At 46.7% G+C, this 20205-nt stretch overlaps 1 protein-coding gene across 1 annotated transcript; it reads right to left on the bottom strand.

Annotated features, from left to right (window-relative positions):
- Nucleotides 1-4317: 4317 nt before the first annotated feature.
- LOC147119264 (uncharacterized) lies at nt 4318-9873 on the bottom strand. The gene is made up of 2 exons (XM_085984931.1): nt 9768-9873; nt 4318-7454 (listed from the first exon to the last, which is right to left on the bottom strand). Exons 1-2 carry the CDS (start codon nt 9773-9775, stop codon nt 5792-5794), a joined length of 1671 nt encoding a protein of 556 aa, XP_085841057.1. The 5' UTR covers nt 9776-9873; the 3' UTR covers nt 4318-5791.
- Nucleotides 9874-20205: the final 10332 nt, after the last annotated feature.

Below are 20205 nucleotides of genomic sequence, written 5' to 3'. Positions count from 1 at the left end.
ACGCAGGTAGACAAATGACACGCACGCACACAGCTATGCACAATGGAAGTTACACTTGAGCGAACGAACGAACGGAGGAATGAATGACCAAATGATTGAGCGATGCCAGTAGGACTGGCGTATACGGGTTCTTTCTTTTCTTGGTTTATTAAATAGTGGCAGTTTGTACTGTAAACTTTGTTGATTTACCTGTAAAACTTTATTATTGTATTTATATTGTTGACCATTAAGCTGTTTTTTTTTTGAGGCTTTATCCTTTTTTTGTGGTCAATGAATGTAATGGATTTACTATGTAATTGATGAGTTGTATAAGTACTGTTCTACTTGAATGTTAAAATTTAAAAAAAAGGACTACAGGTAATACCAAGCAAAAACAAAGAGTTACTAGATTGCCAATAGGACTGGTGTAAAATTGTTTTTCACTATGGGTACCTGTACTGTTAATATTGTTGATTTTTCTGTAAAATTCACCACTGCACTTATACTGTTAACCCTAAAGCTGTTTTTAAGGCTTTGTTTTATTGCGGCTAATGAATGTAATGGATTTATTATGTAATTGATGAGTTGTAACAAGTACCATCATATTTAAATAAATATGTTTCAAAAAAATAAAAATAAACCCCAGGTGGACGCGGGCTGCTCACACCCCGAGCTCAGGGAGCGGGTTCATGAACCCCGTGGGGACGCGGGCCGCTCACACCCCGAGCTCAGGGAGCGGGTTCATGAACCCCGGGGGGATGAGGGCCGCTCACACCCCGAGTGCGGCCCCATTATTAAAACACTCAACATTATCCGCTTCACAAACACCCGGGGTGGGCCTCAGGCCCCGAACAAGAGCCTCCGGGCCGGGCGTTTGCCCCGAGCGGGGCGGCAGCTGTGGGGCTTTCTCCCGGTGACAGGCCCGGGGTAACGGCCGCCATCTTGAGAGGCTCAGGGGGCAGCAGGGCGCATGCGCGGCCCCCTTGGCCAGGAACCAGGAGGAGAGAATCTTGTCAATTTCTATCCTGGACTCACAGTGATGGCTTTTGTAAACTCCTTTTACAGGCTGTGAGAAGGACAGCATTTACACACCGCAAACTCAAACCAAACATCACATCAAGATCTGACAGAGTCACTCCATTCATCAGGACCTGAATATCATCGGCCTCTGAATGTGGAAGGAGAAATGTTTGTTCTGTCTGTGGGAAAAGATTTCAAACATCAGTGTGACTGGAAAAGCACCGAGACACACACACCAAGTGAGAGTGTTCCAGTGCACTGACTGTGGAAAGAGCTTTAACCAGTTACACAGCCTGAAAAACATTGCACCGTTCACAGCGGAGAGAAACCGTTCATGTGTTCTGTGTGTTCACTCTGATAAGAAACCTTTTAAATGTTCTAAATGCGAGCTGAGCTTTAAAAGTGTTGCAATCCAAACCCATCGCACCATCTCCAACATTTCTTTCCTCCACTCCCAGTATTCTCCCTCCCTCTACTCTGGTTGGGTTCAGTTCGACACCCGCTGTGTGCAGAGTGAGAGTAAAATCAATGAGTCAATGGTTGTCTCTCCTGGTCACTGGGACCCTGAAGCCCCGCCCACTCTCTGTTCCTGTACGAAGATGACCACGCATGCGCCGTGCTGCAGGTGGAACCGGTCTGTCTTTCCTTCACCAAGATGGTGGCGCCTAACCCAGGCCTGTCACCGAAAAAAGCCTCACCACTGCCGTCCGGCGGAACACAGACCGGGCTGCTGGATCTCATTCGGGCCTGAGGCCGTTCTCCAACTTTATAAACCCTGCGGCGCGGCCTACCCGCAGTTTATTAATCTCCCGACCCCGCCAACCTGCAGGTCCGCCCGGCGACCGCGCGAGGCTTTCTTTGTAAAGTTGGTCAGGGACACGTGACCCGGGCCCGCGGCCTGATTGACGGGTGCTTCCGACCAATAGGGAGCAAGCGGGGCAGGAGGAGCGAGCCGGCGGCGGGTCCTCCAAGCAATCGGGGAGCCCGAGGGGCGGGACTAGCACCGGCTGATTGTCTGATCCGCAGGGCAGCGCGTTTCTCCAGTCCCTTGTTCAGGGCCCGGGGCCAGGGGAGGTTGTGGGCCTTTATTCCCCTTATTGGACACAAGGCTCTTTGTCTCACAACACACTGGCTCAGGTTTTAATAGAGACTTTTTAAATTCATCAATGAAAGCAGATAAACCTCGTGCTTCTGTGGCACAAACCTTCTAATATTTGGGAGTAAAAGGAGAAGTTTTTTCGCTCTGGGGAATTTGTTATTAGTTTCAGGAAACAGCAACAACCACTTGTATTTATAAAGCACCTTTAATGTAGTAAAACATCCCAAGGCTCTTCACAGGAGTGTTATAAAACAAAATTTGACACCGAGCCACATGAGATATTCGGGCAGATGACCAAAAGCTTGGTCAAAGAGGTCAGTTTTAAGTAGCATCTTAAAGAAGGAGAGATAGTTAGAGAGATGGAGAGGTTTAGGGAAGGAATTCCAGAGCTTAGGGCCCAGGCAACTGAAGGCATGGCCACCAATGGTGGAGCGATTAAAATCAGGGATGCTTAAGAGGCCAGAATTAGAGAAGCGCAAATATCTCGGAAGGTTGTGGGGCTGGAAGAGATTACAGAGATAGGGAGGGGCGAGGCCACGGAGGGATTTGAAAACAAGGATGAGAATTTTAAGGATGAGACACTTGAGGAAAAGCAGGGAGTGGGGGAGGGTCAAGCCCTTATGGGACAGGGTCGCTAATTCTGTTGTGCGACAGTTACTGGGACAGACTGTATCTCCCCCTCTCCTCCACACAGGGATTTGTGGTAGTTAAAGGGACAGTGATTCTTCTTGTTCTGTGAGATTGTAATTAAAGGGTCACTACTCTGAGATGGCTGCGAACTTTTAGTGCCGCCAGCCTTTCTAAAACATCTACCTTTCTTTGAAGATCTGTGTGAACTCGCTGGTGACTCAGCAGGTTAGATGAATTCTGAAACCTCTTTGCAGTCAGAACATTTAAAGGGTCTCTCATCAGTTCAAGGTCAGGAGGGATCTGGTTAACAGTGATCACAATATCATTAGGTTTAAAGTAGTTATGGAAAGGGACAAAGAAAAATCAATGGTGAAAATACCCAGCTCGAAGAGAGCCAATTTCAGTGATTTGAGAAGGGATTGAGCACAGGTCGACTGGAAACAAAGATTGTCCAGGAAAACAGTGAATGACCAATGGCAGGCCTTCAAGGCCGAGATAGTTCGGGTACAATCCAAGCATATTCCCATAAGGAGGAAAGATGGGGCATCCAAAGCTAGAGCTCCCTGGATGAGAAAGGATATTGAGGTTAGAATAAAACAGAAAAAGGAGGTTTACAACAAATGTCAGGTACAGAATAGTCAAAAACCAGGCAGAATACAGAGAGTGCGGGGGAAATTGAAACAGGATATATGGGCAGAGACAATATGATAAAAGATTAGCGGGTAACATAAAAGAAAACCCAAAAATCTTCTATAAACATATGAAACGTAAAAGGAAAGTTAAAGGAATGGTGGGGCGGATTAGGGACCAAATAGGAGCTCATCATACGGAGGCAGAGGGCGTGGCTGAGGTACTGAATGAGTACTTAGCATCTGTCTTCACAAAAGAAGAGGATGAAGTTAATGTCGCAATAGAGGAGGGGGGAGTAGAGAAATTGGATAAAAATGGATAGAAAGGAGGTACTAAATAGGTTGTCATCACTCAAAGTTAACAAGTCACCCGGTCCAGATGCGATGCATCCTAGGTTGCTGAGAGAAGCTAGGGTGGAGACAGCAGAAGCTCTGACCACAATCTTTCAATCTCCCTCAGATATATGGGAGTGGTGCCAGAGGACTGGAGGATTGCAAATGTTACACCCTGTTCAAAAAAGGGGAGAGGGATAAACCTGGTAACTACAGGCCAATCAGTCTAATGTCATTGGTGGGTGAATGACTAGAGACCATTGTCAAGGACAAAATTAATTCTCACTTGGAGAAGCATGGGTTAATAAGGGGCAGCCTGTATGGATTTGTTAAAGGTAAATCGTGTCTGACTAACCTGATTGAGTTCTTTGATGAAGTAACAGAGGGTTGATGAAGGTAGTGCAGCAGATGTTGTATATATGGACTTTCAAAAGGCATTTGATAAAATACCACATAAGAGACTTACTCGGAAAACAGAAGCACAGGGAATTAAAGGGATGATGGTAATTTGGGTATATAATTGGCTAAGGGAGAGGAGGCAGTGAGCAGTGCTGAGGGATGTTTTTCTGACTGGAGGGAAGTATGCAGTGGGCTCCTCCAGGGGTCGGGAGACACAGACTGCAGGAGAACGGTACAACAGGTGTTTACTCAACGTGGCTCACTCTGGAACTGAACTGTACAGATTACTACTCAGTGCTATATACAGGTGTGGTGACTGCCGGTACTACAGTATACATGAGCTGTAAAAAGTAGTTCCCCCCCTTAAAGGTATATACATTACAATTCCTCCCCTTTTAGATTAACAGTACCATAACACTCATTTAACAATTAAATATCAAACTAATTACAATTAACACTTTTAACATGCAACATTAGCTGAAAATAGTCCATTTATATATTCAGTCTTTGGGGAGGCTTCCTGATCCTTTCTGGAGAGCGCCTTTCCCGAGTGTCTCGCTCTTGGTGCGGAGGCGATTCTGGCACCCTGTCATCGGTTGGGTCATCAGCTTCCGATGCTACTGTTTCTGGGGTAGATGCGACCTGTACGTTGGGTTCATCACCAGGTACGTATGGGGGAGGCATGGGGTTGACTGGATGATACAAAACTTGGCAACGTAGTAAATAGTGAGCATTGTAGTAGCAGACTTCAGAAGGACAGAGACAGACTGTGAAATGAGCAGACACAAGGCAGATGAAATTAAATGAGGATAAGTGTGAAGTGATGCACTTTGGGAGAAACAACAGGGAGAGGCCGTATAATCTAAATGGGACTATTTTGAGGGGGTGCAAGAGCAGAGGGACCTGGGGGTCCATATTCACAAATCTTTGAAAGTGCCGCGGCAAGTTGGTGAGGCGGTTCAGAAAACGTGTGGGATACTTGGCTTTGTAAATAGGGCCATTGAATACAAAAACAAGGAAGTTACACTAAACCTTTACAAATCACTCGGAACATAGGAACAGGAGGAGGCCATTCAGCCCCTCGAGCCTGTTCCGCCATTCAATGAGATCATGGCTGATCTGCGACCTAACTCCATACACCTGCCTTTGGCCCATATCCCTTAATACCTTTGGTTAACAAAAACCTATCAATCTCAGGGCACCACACTTTAGGAAGGATGTCAAGGCCTTGGAGAGGGTACAGAGGAGGTTGACCAGGATGGTACCAGGGATGAGGGACTTCAGTTATGTGGAGAGATTGGAGAAGCTGGGATTGTTCCCCTTAGAGCAGAGAAGGTTAAGAGGAGACCTAATAAAGGTGTTCAAAATGATGAGGGGTTTTGATCAAGTAGGGAGAAACTGTTCACTCTGGCAAGTGGGTCGGTAACCAAAGGTCACAGATTTAAAATAGTTGCTAAAAGAACTAGAGGGGAAATGAGGAGAATTGTTTTCACACAGAGGGTTGTTAAGATCTGGAACGCACCATCTGAAAGGATGCTGGAATCAGGTTCCACAGGAACTTTCAAACAGTAATTGGATGTGTACTTGAAGAGGACTAGTTTGCAGAGTTCTGGGGATAAAGCTGGGGTTTGGGACTAAATTGGACAGCTCTTTCAAAGAGCCGGCACAGACACAATGGGCCGAATCACCTCCTTCTGTGCTGTTAGATTCGATGATCAGTGTGAAGACGCTGGTGACTCTTAAGGCTCTTCGAGCTTTTAAAGCTCTTCCCACAGTCAGAACACTGAAAGGGTCTCTCGTCAGTGTGAACAAGCTGGTGTGACAGGAGGGTGGATGACTGAGTGAATCCCTTCCCACACACGGAGCAGGTGAACGGCCTCTCACCAGTGTGGAGGAGCCGGTGTCTCTTCAGCTCCCCGGAGCTTTTAAAGCTCTTCCCACAGTCAGAACAGTTAAATGGTCTCTCCCCAGTGTGAACAAGCTGGTGTCTCTTCAGCTCCTGGGGGCTTTTAAAGCTCTTCCCACAGTCAGAACACTGAAAGGGTCTCTCGTCAGCGTGAACAAGCTGGTGTGACAGGAGGTTGGATGACACAGTGAATCCCTTCCCACACATGGAGCAGGTGAACAGCCCCTCCCCAGTGTGAACTCGCTGGTGTTGCTTGAGCTCCCGGGGGATTTTAAAACTCTTCCCACACACAGAACATTTAAAGGGTCTCTCATTAGTGTGAACTCGTTGGTGTCCCTTCAGCTCACCAGGGCTTTTAAAGCTCTTCCCACAGTCAAGACAGTTAAACGGCCTCTCATCAGTGTGAACAAGCTGGTGTCTCAGCAGACTGGAAGACTTCAAGAATCCCTTCCCACACACGGAGCAGGTGAACAGCCTTTCCGCAGTGTGAACAAGCTGGTGTCCCTTCAGATCCCCAGGGCTTTTAAAACACTTCCCACAGTCAAGACAGTTAAACGGCCTCTCATCAGTGTGAACAAGCTGGTGTGAAAGGAGGGTGGAGGACCGAGCGAATCCCTTCCCACACACGGAGCAGGTGAACGGTCTCTCCCCAGTGTGTAGGAGCCAGTGTCCCTTCAGGTCCTGGGGGCTTTTAAAGCTCTTCCCACAGTCAGAACATTTAAAGGGTCTCTCGTCAGTGTGAACAAGCTGGTGCGTCTGCAGGTTGGATGACTCACTGAATCCCTTCCCACACATGGAGCAGGTGAATGGCCTCTCCCCAGTGTGGAGGCGCTGGTGTCTCTGCAGGTTGGCTGTCTGAGTGAATCCCTTCCCACAATCAGAGCAGGTGAATGGCCTCTCCCCAGTGTGAACTCGCTGGTGTTGCTTGAGCTCCCGGGGGCTTTTAAAACTCTTCCCACAGTCAGGACAGTTAAAGGGTTTCTCATCAGTGTGAACAAGCTGGTGTTTCTTCAGATCCCCGGGGCTTTTAAAGCTTTTCCCACAGTCAGAACACTGAAATGGTCTCTCCCCAGTGTGAACTCGCTGGTGTGTTTGCAGGTGGGATGAACAAACAAATCCCTTTCCACACACGGAGCAAATGAACAGACTGTCCCTGGTGCGACTGCGCCAATGAACTTCTATTGCAGACGGGGAACTGAATCCCTTCCCGCCGTCCCCACCTTTACCCGGTTTCTCCCCGGTATGACAGTGCATGTGTGTCGCCAGGTCAGGCAATCGGCTGAATCCACGTCCACACACTGAACACGTGTGCGGTTTGTCATCACTGCGATCGCTGCTTTCTCCTTCCATGTGCAAAGGCCGATGATATTCAGGTCCTGATGAATCGAGTGACTCTGTCAGATCTTGACGTGATGTTTGGTCTGAGCTTCCCGCCTGTAACTGCTCCACTTCTATAACCCTGTAAAATGAGTTCAGAAAAGGATCAGAGGCAAACTGTTGTTTAATTTTCCCCTTTCCGAACCTAGGGGCAGTGAAGCTGATTTTCAGGCTCCAGCTGCTGCACAGGTTGGTTGAAAGGATCAGCAGTAATGGCGGCTGTAATACCCACAAGCCCCTGCGCTCCAGAAAGCGCTCTGTTGACGCGGAGTCCCGCGCATGTGCTCATGGCCCCCGTGCTCTCCCTCCTGCTCCACAATCGCCCGTCCCGATCGGTTCACAACGTGCATGTTCAGCGCACAAAACCCCGCGGTTGGAACACTGGGCGCGCATGCGGAGTTGCAACATCTGGTATGCGTGCGCGGCTCAGGTGGGGGCGAGTCGGTGTTTCGCCTCAGCCACCAGTGAGGTGCACATGCGCAGGACGACCCAACATTCTTCCTGTCAGCAATCACTCCCTCGTTTCTTTAATAAAAACAGAAAATGCTGGAAATACTCAGCAGGTCAGGCAGCATCTGTGGAGAGAGAAACAGAGTTAACGTTTCAGGTCGATGACCTTTCGTCAGAACTACTTGTTCTTTAGTGTCAGCCAGTGACTCAGTGGGTAGCACTCTCGCCTGAGGCATAAGGTTGTGGGTTCAAGTCCCACTCCAGAGACTTGAACACCAAAATCCAGGCTGACACTCCAGTGCAGTGCTGAGGGAGTGCGGCATTGTCGGAGGTGGATGTAAAAGATCCCATGGCACTATTTTGAGAAAGACTTGCATTTATACAGTGCTTTCATGACCAGCAGATGTCTTGAAGTGCTTTCACAGAATCACAGAAACCCCACAGTGCAGATAGAGGCCATTTCGGCCCATCGAGCCTGCACCGACACATATCCCACCCGATCCCCGTAACCCCACGTATTTAATCCCCCTAACAGCCAATGAAGTACTTTTGGAGTGTAGTCACTGTTGTAATGTGGGAAAGAGCAGGGGAATTATCCCCGGTGTCCTAGTCAATGTTTATCCCTCAATTAACACAACAAAAAGATAATTACTGGTCATTATCACATTGCTGTTTATGGGAGCTTGCTGTGCGATTATTGACTTCCACGGTTCCTACACCAGAACCAGGGGTCACAGTCTAAGGATAAGGGGTAAGCCATTTAGGACAGAAATGAGGAGGAATTTCTGCACCCAGAGAGTGGTGAACCTGTGGAATTCTCTACCACAGAAGGCAGTTGAGGCCAATTCATTAAATATATTCAAGAAGGAGTTAGATATATTTCTTAAGGCTAAAGGGATCAAGGGATATGGGGAGAAGGCAGGGACAGGGTACTGAATTTGGATGATCAGCCATGATCGCATTGTATGGTGGAGCAGGCTCGAGGAGCCGAATGGCCTACTCCTACTCCTATCTTCTATGTTTCTATGTTTACATTATAACAGCGACTACACTTCAAAAAGTACTTCATTGAGTGTAAAGCGCTTTGGGTCGTCCGGTGGTGAAAGGCGTTGTAGAAAAGCTTCTGGCTGATGGTTGATTGACAGACGAGTCTGCGCCTGCGCACACAGGACGGTTAGGGCCGAGTCCGGCACAGCGCCCCCTCCCGGTCACCAAGGATAATAACCGCGCATGCCCAGAGGAGACCAACCCCCCTCCCCCACTCGGAGCTGCGCCTGCGCACTCGTTTCCTGCCGGACGGAGTCGACGCGGGGCATTCTGGGGAAAGGCCTTGGTGTCGGTTCCAGAGTCGCGATCGGTGACGCAAAGTGAGTTTTCTCCGCTCCGATTGGGTGGAGAATCGCGCGGGCTGGCGGGGGGAGGGGTGGATCGGGAGAGAATAAAGAGAAATAGAAAAACCTGAGAGTCCGCGAGGCCCCGGACCGAGCGCAGTCAGTTGGACGGTTAACGTGATCTCCTCGGGGACACGTGACCCGGATCCGCGGCCTGATTGACGGATGCTTCCGACGAATAGGGAGCGAGCGGGGCGGGGCTTGAGGAGCGAGCCGGTGGCGGGTCCTCCAACCAATCGGGGAGCCCGAGGGGCGGGACTAGCGCCGGCTGATTGTCTGATCCGCAGGGCAGCGAGTTTCTTCAGTCCCTTGTCCGGCCCGGGTCCAGGGGAGGCTGTGGGCCTTTATTCCCCTTATTGGACACAAGGCTCTTTGTCTCAGGCATAGGGTGACGTCGCAGTGAAACTTTCCGCCCTCCTTTACAAAGATGGCTGCCGTTAACCTGGGCCTATAAGGGGAAGAAATCCCCGCAACTGCAAACAGGGGATCTTCAGGTTATTATTCGGGGCTTGATTCCTGCACAAGTTGTTTATGAAATCTCCCCACCCACCTACCGGTCCATTACTCCCCTCCGTCATGATTCTTATTCGCTGCACCATCGCGCTCCTGGCTTCAGCTCCTCTCCGTCCATCTCCAGTAACGCACTGCGCATGCTCAATATACCGGCTCCCTCCCGCGCCTGCGCACTGGGCTCCTGTAGTCTGGGTGCCGCACGTGGTCCACCACGGGGAATGCTGGGTAAAAGCCCCCATTGAAAGACCAGATTAGTGAATGGAACATGATTTACTGTGATCGGATTGAGGACTGAACCATGTTCATTCTAGTAGTTATGGTTTGTTTCTGCTGATCTTAATAACCCCTGTATCTGCGCTGGAGATTAATATTCTGTATAAATAGTGAATAAATAAAGCTCGAGGAACAGCACCTCATCTTTCGATTAGGCACTTTACAGCCTTCTGGACTCAACATTGAGTTCAACAATTTCAAACTTTAACCTCTGCTCCCATTTTTCATGCTGTATGATTTTGCCATCCCCATTTGCAACATTTTCCAAGACTCGGTTTCACAGCCACATCTCTTTCCTCAGCAACTGTCTCCGGTTCCAACTTATTCCATGTGGATTCCAACTGAACTTCCACCCTTCGTGTTTCAGATCCACCCAGGATAACTTTCCTGCCTCTTACCTTAGTAATATGTTACATCTCCAGCTTTTTCCAGTTCTGATGAAGGGTGCCAGACCTGAAACGTTAACTCTGTTTCTCTCTCCACGGATGCTGCCTGGCCTGCTGAGTAGTTGCAGTGTTGGATTGCAAAAATAGGCCTGTGAATCAAAGCCTGAATCCTCTAGTCTTTAAATATATTAATCAAAGCTGTAGGGAGGGCTGAAGTACTAGAAACCATATTCAAAGAATGTTTAGCTTCACGTATTAGGAAATATATATAAAACAAACATGTAGCATTTAGGTAGCTGCGCAGCATGATGGGATCCTTGACCATCATATTAACTCTCTTTAACTATACTGTAGAAACAGCATATTTACTAGACTCTTAGTCTCTGTCTTTGTTGTTATCAGTGTTACAGAAGCAGTGTTTAATGCAGCTGGCTTTCTGAGAGATAAGGGAAACTGAACTTCATAGGGAGTCGGCCTTTTCTATCTCTGCCTCAAACACCTTATCTTCCTTTGTAATGTCTGCTCGCAACCAAAAGCGGACATTGTTTATCATCTCAAGAATTAAACGACGTTGCTCACAGAAGCAAGAAACTAGATGTTATGCTGTATGTCAGAACACTTCAGGGCGGCTCCCGACATTGAGTGACTAATCACGCCAACCAATAAGGGAGCTGTTTGTATGTGTACGCCTACTTTTGCAACCTAATGGGCGTTGCTTATTGAAAGATATATTAATGCTTGTATGCTGTATTTCCTTTGAGAGATAGGTGCGAGTCTGAGGAAGCTCCCTCCTCTCCCTTGTGCACAAGGCCTTCCGGACGTTTTCTAATAAACTTTAACTTTGTCAGCAGTTCCGTCTCTCCGTGTGATTTTGCTCCAAAAATTCGGATCTAACGGTGTCAGAAGTGGGATACTGGATTGCAGGTTCCAGGTAGGACGTAGCTTGGTCCATGTTGGAGGGCAGCGACGAGACTGGAGTCTCGGTAAAAGTCTCGGTAAGAGACGGTTGAGTCAGGTTTGTCCTGTGTAACGCGAAGCAGGGGTGGACCCAAAAAATAAAGGGCCCCTGGTCAAGTCCCTCGAGAGCGAGTCGCACTCGCCATGGAAGCACTTGTCACAGTATTAAAATTATCCACGTAGTTAAATTACTCCTCACGGAGACCACGGAATGACGGAATTGACTAGACCTGCATGTGTATTTCTAATTTAGAGTATAAGCTGCTTTAGAGTATAAGGTGTTACGTTTGTGTCGATTAAAGTATAAGATTAAAGTGAAGTAAGTTAAAGCATAAGATAGAGCATAAGGAAATACAAATGAGTGACGAGGGAAAACCTCTTCCTCCCGACGTTCCGGCTATGGCCACCAGTGTCACTGTTGTAAAACGGGTCCAAGAGGCTAATTTGAAATACCAAAGTGAAATGATTAAGAATGGGTGGAAAGAAACACATCCGTTAGTTGATCAGATAAAGTGGTGGGCGGAACAAAAGGAGGCTAAGCAAGCTAACTACGGGGCGGTTTTGTGTGCTAGTTGGTTGGATCAGATGGGACCCATAATCGTGGATAAAAGGGGAGGACCGTCCCCACTACAGGACTTCTTGAGACCTGTTCAGGAGGCTAAAATTCGAGTTAGCAGTCTCCTGCACCTGGAGCCGGTAGGGACTCAGGATTTAGACGATTTGAAGGATTGGTTGGGAATTGTTAAGGCCATGGAAGCCCAACAAAACAAGACCCCACAACCTACGTGCCCCCCCCCCCGAATATAACCATATCTGCCCTTCAGCACCGCCTCAATCTGGGGCTGGGAAATCCAAACACATGGCTGGCCCCCGTCCGGATGAATCCAGGAGTTAATGCCAACAATGGAGAAATAGGTGGTAGGGGCGATGGGAGAGTCCCAGCCTTTCACGCCCCAAGAAAGATCTAGCGTTGTCCTTCTCCCGAGAGTGTTCAAGCACTTTTACAAATGCCACGACCTGTCACTGTTTCTGGCCTGCGGAGCGTGATGGGGATTGTTCAACTACTGCCGCACATACGTAGCCGACTTCACTGAATTGGCAAGTCTCTTAAATAACCTCCTAAAGGGAGGGCCCCGGGAGAGGCAAGACTGGATTGGACACCTGAGGCAGTCGAAGCCTTTGATATGGTTAAAACCACTTTGGCCAATGCACCTGCCCTGGGTCTCCCAGACCCTGCAAAACCCTTCCACCTGTGGAACTGGGTGGGCAACCGGGCATATAGTGAAGTGGTTGGACAATTCCGGGATAATCATATACGACCAGTAGGGTATTACTCTTGCCCGGTACCGTCCTCCATGATGGGACAGCCCCCATGCCTGGCTGCCACCGATTGTGCAGCCTGGGCGGTAGAAGCAATAGAGCCCATGGTAGGTCCCGGTAAGGTAATCCTACACACCCATCACAGCCTTGTTAAACTTCTCACGGGCAGCCTGAAAACTATCTCCAACCAGAGGCGTGCGAGATGGGAGGCTTGTTTGTTAGGTAGGGGGGTCCGGATCGAGGTGGTAACTGACCCTCAAATGAACCCGGCATCCTTCCTGATAGATGAAGGGACACCTCCCAATTCCAAACTACCCTCCTGATGTACCTACGTATGCTCAGTGAGGCCAATCAGGCCAATCACTTCCGGGTTCAATGAGGCACAGGATGCCAAAAGACTAAGGGGGGTTTGGAAAATACCCCCTTGTGTGGGACAATGGGTGATGGTTCAGCGACCGGTTCGAGGTATTTTTGAGCCACGGGGGGATGGACCCTTCCAGATCCTCCTTAGTACAGGTACCTCAGTTTGCTTGAAGGAAAAATTTGATGTAAGGTGGAGACACGGGAGCCAGATTAAGCCCATGGTGACGCCCGGGGAAGAAATTTCCCCTAACCCTCAGGACCCCTAGGGCTGAGGATAAAAAAAACTGCCGAGCGTGTGTTCATTCATCTTCAGTGTACTGTCTCTTTAAAAGCCTGTGCTTACCTCTTCAGGGTCACAGGCTGTGCGCTTTCTCGCTCTCTCGAGATTGTGACTGCTGCTTAAAGTTGTGATTGAAGTTGAGTATAAGTGTGTGTGTGTGTGTGTCAATTAATGTGCAATGTGCGATGAATTATGAAAGAAAAAAACGACCCTTTAGATAAGGCTAATGCAATTTAACCTTCTTTCCTTAATCTTAGGTTAGGACCAAGTTCGGAGGATTAAATCGATTCTTCGGGTTGTTATTTACCTCTCTCTTCCTTACAGATCGACCTTTCAACAGCTCAGTTTTTCAATTTAACCAGTGATCCTGCTCACCCTGACTGTTATACGACCCTGACCTGTCCCAGGACATACCCCTGACTTTTGAGTTCTGATTATCTCCCTTTTGTGGTTGCTATGGTGAAATCTTCCAAAGCAGTTTGATTTGATCTGTGTAAATGTGAAAAACTAATTTTTCTCCAGTTATATTCAATGTTTTTACAGTATTGTGGAAAGACATCTGAAGAAAGGACAATAAGGAATATGACGTAATTTACTGTTTTCTGCAAGAATGTGCTATTTTGTTTTTTATTTGTTCACAGTTTTACAAAAGATAAGCTTCTGCCTTAAAGTTACAGTTGCCAATGTGCTTGGAAGAAAATTAATTTGAATGTTTACAAGATCTGGATTAAATTGGAGTTATGAGGTTAATTAACCTATTAAAAACAGACTTTCATTGTGGCCACGGTGAAATTCTGGTTGGTGTAAATTTGTGTAGACCGCATTGAATAAGATAACTCTGCTCCGCGAGAACATCCGATAGTTGCAGAGTCCCTTACAAAGACTTACTTAGCTTGTGAACTTTGCTCAATCCCGTCTTTGTCCATATTACCTCCGTGTTCGTGTTTAGTTAAAGTGTGAAAACACAACTGTCTTTCGATAGGGAAAGTTCTTTTTTTTGATTTATGTGAATTGACGCAGTTGCATGCATTTGATAATGTTTTGCTCCACCTTCTTAAAATCCTGCAAAGGAGTTAACCCTTTCCACTGACAGCTGTTTAAGTTCACCAAGCAACAACTTTAGTATGAAATTTAAAGATATTGGACATTATTAAATTTAAGTTTCTTAATTTTAAGTTAATATCTCCCCACAGTGACAGAAGGAATTTATGATTTGATAACTTAACCCCTTGGGCTCTAAGCAGAGTCACAATGGATTTGCCTCTTTCTTTTGTTATATGGAAGTTACCTTGTAAACTAATTGCAGCACTTCTGTCTCTAATGTTAAAACACTGTGTAAGCCACCTAGCCTGAGAATCACTTGTTTCTGAAATTGGAAATGGAGGATAAATTGATAGAAATGAAATTGAACATTGACAAAATTTGCCAGTACAATAATACTGCTGTTTGGATTTTGGGATAATTTTGTATTAACAAAATGGACTCAGGCACTATATATTGGGTTACTTTTGGGAAAAGTAAAAGATCCTCTGAAATAATGATAAATAAAAAAATGTTAATAACTTGGATCAAGTGAGAACGTTTGATCTATGTTTTCTATCTTAAATGTTGTACTGGACAGTAAAGTTTCTCCAGGACTCATGAATGAGATATGAATGGTAATTAAAGGAAAGTGATTGAGGGTTTGAATTGAAACAGGAGAATTACACTTCTGAATGGGAATTTTCAAAATTTCCTAGTGAAAGTCAGGAAAGTGTAGCTAAGAATAGTAAATTGATAGCTTTCTCTTGGAGACATTTGTGTCCCTGCCTTTAATGAACTTTTTAAGAAAACTGAATTTAATAGCCTGGCCACTACCCAAGACATCAGGACCATGCAGAGGAAGATGAGCAAAGATCTCCAGATGGCGACAGTCTTTCGATAAGATACCTGAAAGCCCGAGAAAGGCTTGTATCGGATGGCATGATACTGAGATACCGGTATGAGTGTGCAAATGTGATTTGTTACGTATGAGGTAATTACCGTCCGGGAATGTATGGTGAATTTACACTGAAGAACGGATCTCAGACATGCTCAGTTACCTGACAACAGCAAGACAGGCATGAAATAGTTAATGTGGCTCAGGAGAGTGAGACAACCTTTTTAAGCATTGACACATACTCCATCGAGAAACTATCTAATTAATGAAACAATCAGAATAGAGTTAAACACACTGGTACCTGTTAGAGGGATTGAAATTGAAGTTGAAGTGGAGAGTTACATGGAATTTGGATTGGGAGAATTGAGGGCCAAGGAGAAATCATGTGTAGTAAGAATTATCCACAAGACGGATAAGAGTAAAAGAGAGATCTGGAAAATCTTTTAAGTCCATGATTTGTTTATTAGATGTTAAACTGTAATGTCGCTTGAAATGATTGTAAGTCTGAATTTAACTGTGACTGTAATAATTGTGTTTTGTAGGTAACAGAGCGTGGGAAAAACCAGTACGAATCCAGTATGAGGTGATCAACCAACATGTTCTTAAGTATGAGCTACACAATTGTGTGGCACAATTTGGATACTCAGATATGACATTCCCCTGTTGGTTGAGGGTTTCAGTGAGCTCATGATGCGACTGAACTCCTCCCTAAAGCATTTTTATGTTTTGGGGTAAGACAACTCGAGAATGGATATTGAAATTGACAGCATAGAGGACAACTCACACTGGTGAGATATTGGGCTTGACATACATCAGCACACCCTTACGTTCGTATTATTTCACACGCTCTGGTAGTTCTTCAGCTTATAATGATAGTGTATTTGATATATGTATATACACTATGTAGTAAGACTTTGATACATAAGCCAATTGGGCACTCATGCCCATAACTAACAAGTTAATTAAACACACCGAAAGGGAAGATGCAACGTAGAGGAAACCCCAGGCGGGGTAACACCAGGAAAGATAGAAGAAACAGAGGATTCCCCAGGCGGGGCAGAATCGGAACACCCATGGATCAGACTGATTTCACACACATTAGTCGTGGTGCAGTTAACACTGGTGTTGAGTTTGCTATGTATGGCATGTAAGAAGTGTAAACGGGCTAAAACGAAACACTTTGCGAAACAAGTAGTCAAGACAGTTAGTGCATGCACTGCTCCTCCTACACGCGTTTCGGACAACTTTGGTCGTTTGCAGGAGAGATCAAGCGTATGAATGTTGAGATAGTAGTATAATGAATCAGGAAACACTTTAGTTTAAATTTAAATTAACTGTACTCATCTGATGCATAACTGGTGGCCACCTTGACAGGATTCACACCAGGCCCTATGCAACAGACACTGGGTAGTCTTCCTGGAGTAGCCAGAGGTCTAGGGGGGGAGGTGTACAAACAAAGTAGGTCCGGTAACCGGAAGAAAACTCAATCATTCACACTCTTGGTTTCCCAGCATGTTGTATCAGCTGCTCGTAGGTGTGCATACTTTCCAACCCGCCTCAAGTTTTCCTTTCGGGGGGTTGGAGGGGGGGCACTGTTGGATTGCAAAAATAGGCCTGTGAATCAAAGCCTGAATCCTCTAGTCTTTAAACATATTAACCAATGCTGTAGGGAGGGCTGTAGTACTAGAAACCATTCAAAGGATGTTTAGCTTCACGTATTAGGAAATATATATAAAATGAACATGTAGCATTTAGGTAGCTGCGAAGCATGATGGGATACTTGACCATCATATTAACCAAGTACTGTAGGAATAACATATTTACTAGACTCTTAGGCCTAGAAATTCAGTTGTTTGCGCCAGCCGCTAGCGCCTTAGGAGGAGGAGAAGTGGGGCACTAAGTTGCTAGCGCCCGGGCGTGGCGCGTGCGATCTGTGCCTCTCGCGAACTTCAGTTAAGATTTAGCGGTGGCACAAAACCTTTGCGCGCGCTCAGCTGCGCGCGCAGATCCTGACGTTATTTCATGGTGCAACACCCTTTGTGCGCCCCGAACCGGAAATTCAGTGGCGCCGGCCTATTGTGCGCCTGGCGCCCCTAGCGACTGGTAGAGGGGAACGGTTCCCAGTTGCTGCGGGGCGCGGGGGGCGCTAATTAAAGGGGACTCCTCCTGCAGTATAAATGGCAGCCATTTTGCACCACTCCTTCTTTGTGAGAGACGGATCTTTGGAGAGAGACAAAGGTAGAGAGCTTTCTGGTTTGGCTCAACACTCGCACAGGTACTTGTGGCTTCAGGCCAGAGCTTTGCACTTGTCTTTAACTTCAGTGTCATAGCATTGATTGGAAACATATAATGGGGGCTGCAATGGGTGGAAACTGTTATGTATTGAGTGTTCTCCTCCCACCTGCGGTGGCGCTGTCACAGCAGATAAATGGTTGGGGTTGTTCTCTTGGTTAAGTTTTAGTTCTTTTTGTTCGGTACTCTCCAGAACCTTCTTTTTGAATAAAAGCATCTCATGTTTGAATCTCTGAGTTCTGAGTCTTAATTGTGTCTAGGTAGAAAGGTACAGACACAACAAAGTGGCGACGAGGATCGGATGAATCTGCGTGGTGGGAACTTTCTTGTTTTCGACTACAAAACACTCGGAACAGAGATTGCAGCATCACATTAACGTTACGGGTGCAGTGAGTAAACAGAAATTAAAATTTGAAACGTGAGATGGCTACTATATTAGGAAACATCGGTGATTTTGATGAAAATGTGGAGCAATGGAGCGCTTATACGGAACGTTTTGACTATTTTGTTTTAGCGAATGCGGTGGCAAACGAAAAGGTCGTGCCTACCTTTTTGAGTATAATGGGGGCAAAGACATTCAATTTACTTCGCAGCCTTGTACAACCAGATAAGCCAGGAACTAAAACATATAAACAACTAGTGGAAATTCTTGGAGCACATTTTTGACCAAAACCTCTGGTTATTGCAGAGAGATTTAGATTTCACAAATGGAATCAAGAGGAGGGGGAATCAGTGATGATGTTTATTGCTGCTTTAAAAAGGTTGTCAGAACACTGCGAGTTCAAGGAGGTGCTGAATGACACCATTAGAGACAGACTTGTGTGTGGTCTGCTAAGTGCAGCCACACAGAAGCGCCTTCTTACTGAGGACAACCTTACTCTTGAAAAGGCCATTGAAGTTAGTGTCTCCATGGAGATGGCGGAAAAGGAGGCTCACCAGTTGAGTTCAACAGGGAGAGTTCACAAGGTGTCGTCTGAGCCTAAAGGTGCGCGGAACGGCACATGTTACCGTTGTGGGAAAACGGGCCATCACGCTAATGACTGCTGGTGTACGGAGCTGGAATGCCGAAATTGTGGCAAAAAAGGTCACATTGAACGTGCCTGTAGAGGTAAAAAAAGAACAGACAGAGCTGGGAAGCATGAAAGCAAAATGTCTGTATTTGGACAAGAGAAGAAAAAGAGTGTTCATTCAGTGCAGTATGATGGAACAAGCAAAACAGGGGAGCGACACCTCTGAGGAGGAAGAGGTGCACATACTGACGGTTGCAGGTGGTCCAAATGGCTACTGGGTGTCGCCACTGGTGGAGGGACAATCAGTGCGGATGGAGGTGGACACAGGCGCGGCTGTGTCCCTTGTTTCAGACACTGTCTACAACAAAATGCTAAAGCATCTTACCCTTCAGCCAACAAACATTGTGCTAAAGACGTATACCGGCGAATCTGTGGCCATGAGAGGCGCCATTGAAGTGACAGTTAAATTGAATGGACAGACTGCGAAACTGCCACTATATGTGGTAAAGGGAAATTACCCATCTCTACTGGGATGTGCGTGGCTAGAGAAAATCACGCTGGACTGACCTGCAGTCCGCATGATGTCAAAAGGGGAGTCAGGTCTGACTGCAGTTTTAAACAAACATGCAGAACTCTTCAATAGTGAACTTGGGAGCATGAAAAAGATCAGCGTGAGACTGGACATTAAACCTGACAGCAAGCCGAAGTTTCACAAAGCCCGACCTGTACCCTATGCAATTTGGCTAAAAGTTGAGGCTAACTTGGAGGCCTTAGTTGAGAATGGAGTCCTGGAGCCTGTGAGCGTGAGCAAATGGGCCACACCCATTGTTCCTGTCCTGAAAAAGGATGGATCTGTTCGAATCTGCGGGGATTTTAAAGTGACTATTAACCCGGTGCTGTCTGTGGAACAGTACCCTCTTCCCCTCATTGGTGATCTTTTTACTGGCCTGCCCGGAGGGCAAAAGTTCAACAAAATAGACTTATGCCAGGCTTATCTACAAATGCATGTCGATGACAAATCAAAGGAGCTGCTGACAATTGTGACACACAAGGGGCTATACAGGTACTGCCGCCTTCCATTTGGAATTACGTCGGCTCCTGCTCTATTCCAAAGGGCAATGGATCAGATTTTGAGTGGACTGCCAGGAGTCCAGTGCTACCTGGACGACATCCTTGTCACTGGGACAAATGAGGAGGATCATCTTCTGAACTTGGATGCGACACTACAGCGACTGAAAGAGTACGGACTCAGAGTTTGTAAGGACAAATGTGAATTCTTTCAGTCTTCAGTTGAGTACCTGGGGCATGTGATTGACGCTACTGGCCTGCATAAGGCGCCGTCAAAGGTCAAGGCGGTCGTGGAGGCCCCAGCACCCCAGAATGTGAGCCAGTTACGTTCATTTCTGGGGCGACTTAACTACTATGGGAAGTTTATTCCAGGCTTATCAACATTGCTGAAGCCGTTACATCAGTTGCTATGTCAAGGCAAAACATGGAAATGGACTGAACTGTGCAACGAAGCTTTCGCCCAAGCAAAGAAAGCATTGCTGAAGTCAGAGGTCCTGACACACTTCGACCCAAAGTTACCCATGCAGCTAGCATGTGATGCATCACCATATGGCATGGGAGCAGTCATGTCCCACATCATGCCTTCTGGGGAAGAGAAACCTATCGCCTTTG

Source organism: Somniosus microcephalus, chromosome 4 (assembly GCF_052327205.1).
Source record: "Somniosus microcephalus isolate GS21.2 chromosome 4, FLI_Smic_1.0, whole genome shotgun sequence".
NCBI lineage: Eukaryota > Metazoa > Chordata > Chondrichthyes > Squaliformes > Somniosidae > Somniosus > Somniosus microcephalus.
The sequence above is the reverse complement of the archived record's forward strand: the minus strand, read 5'-3'. Positions and strand labels throughout refer to the sequence as shown.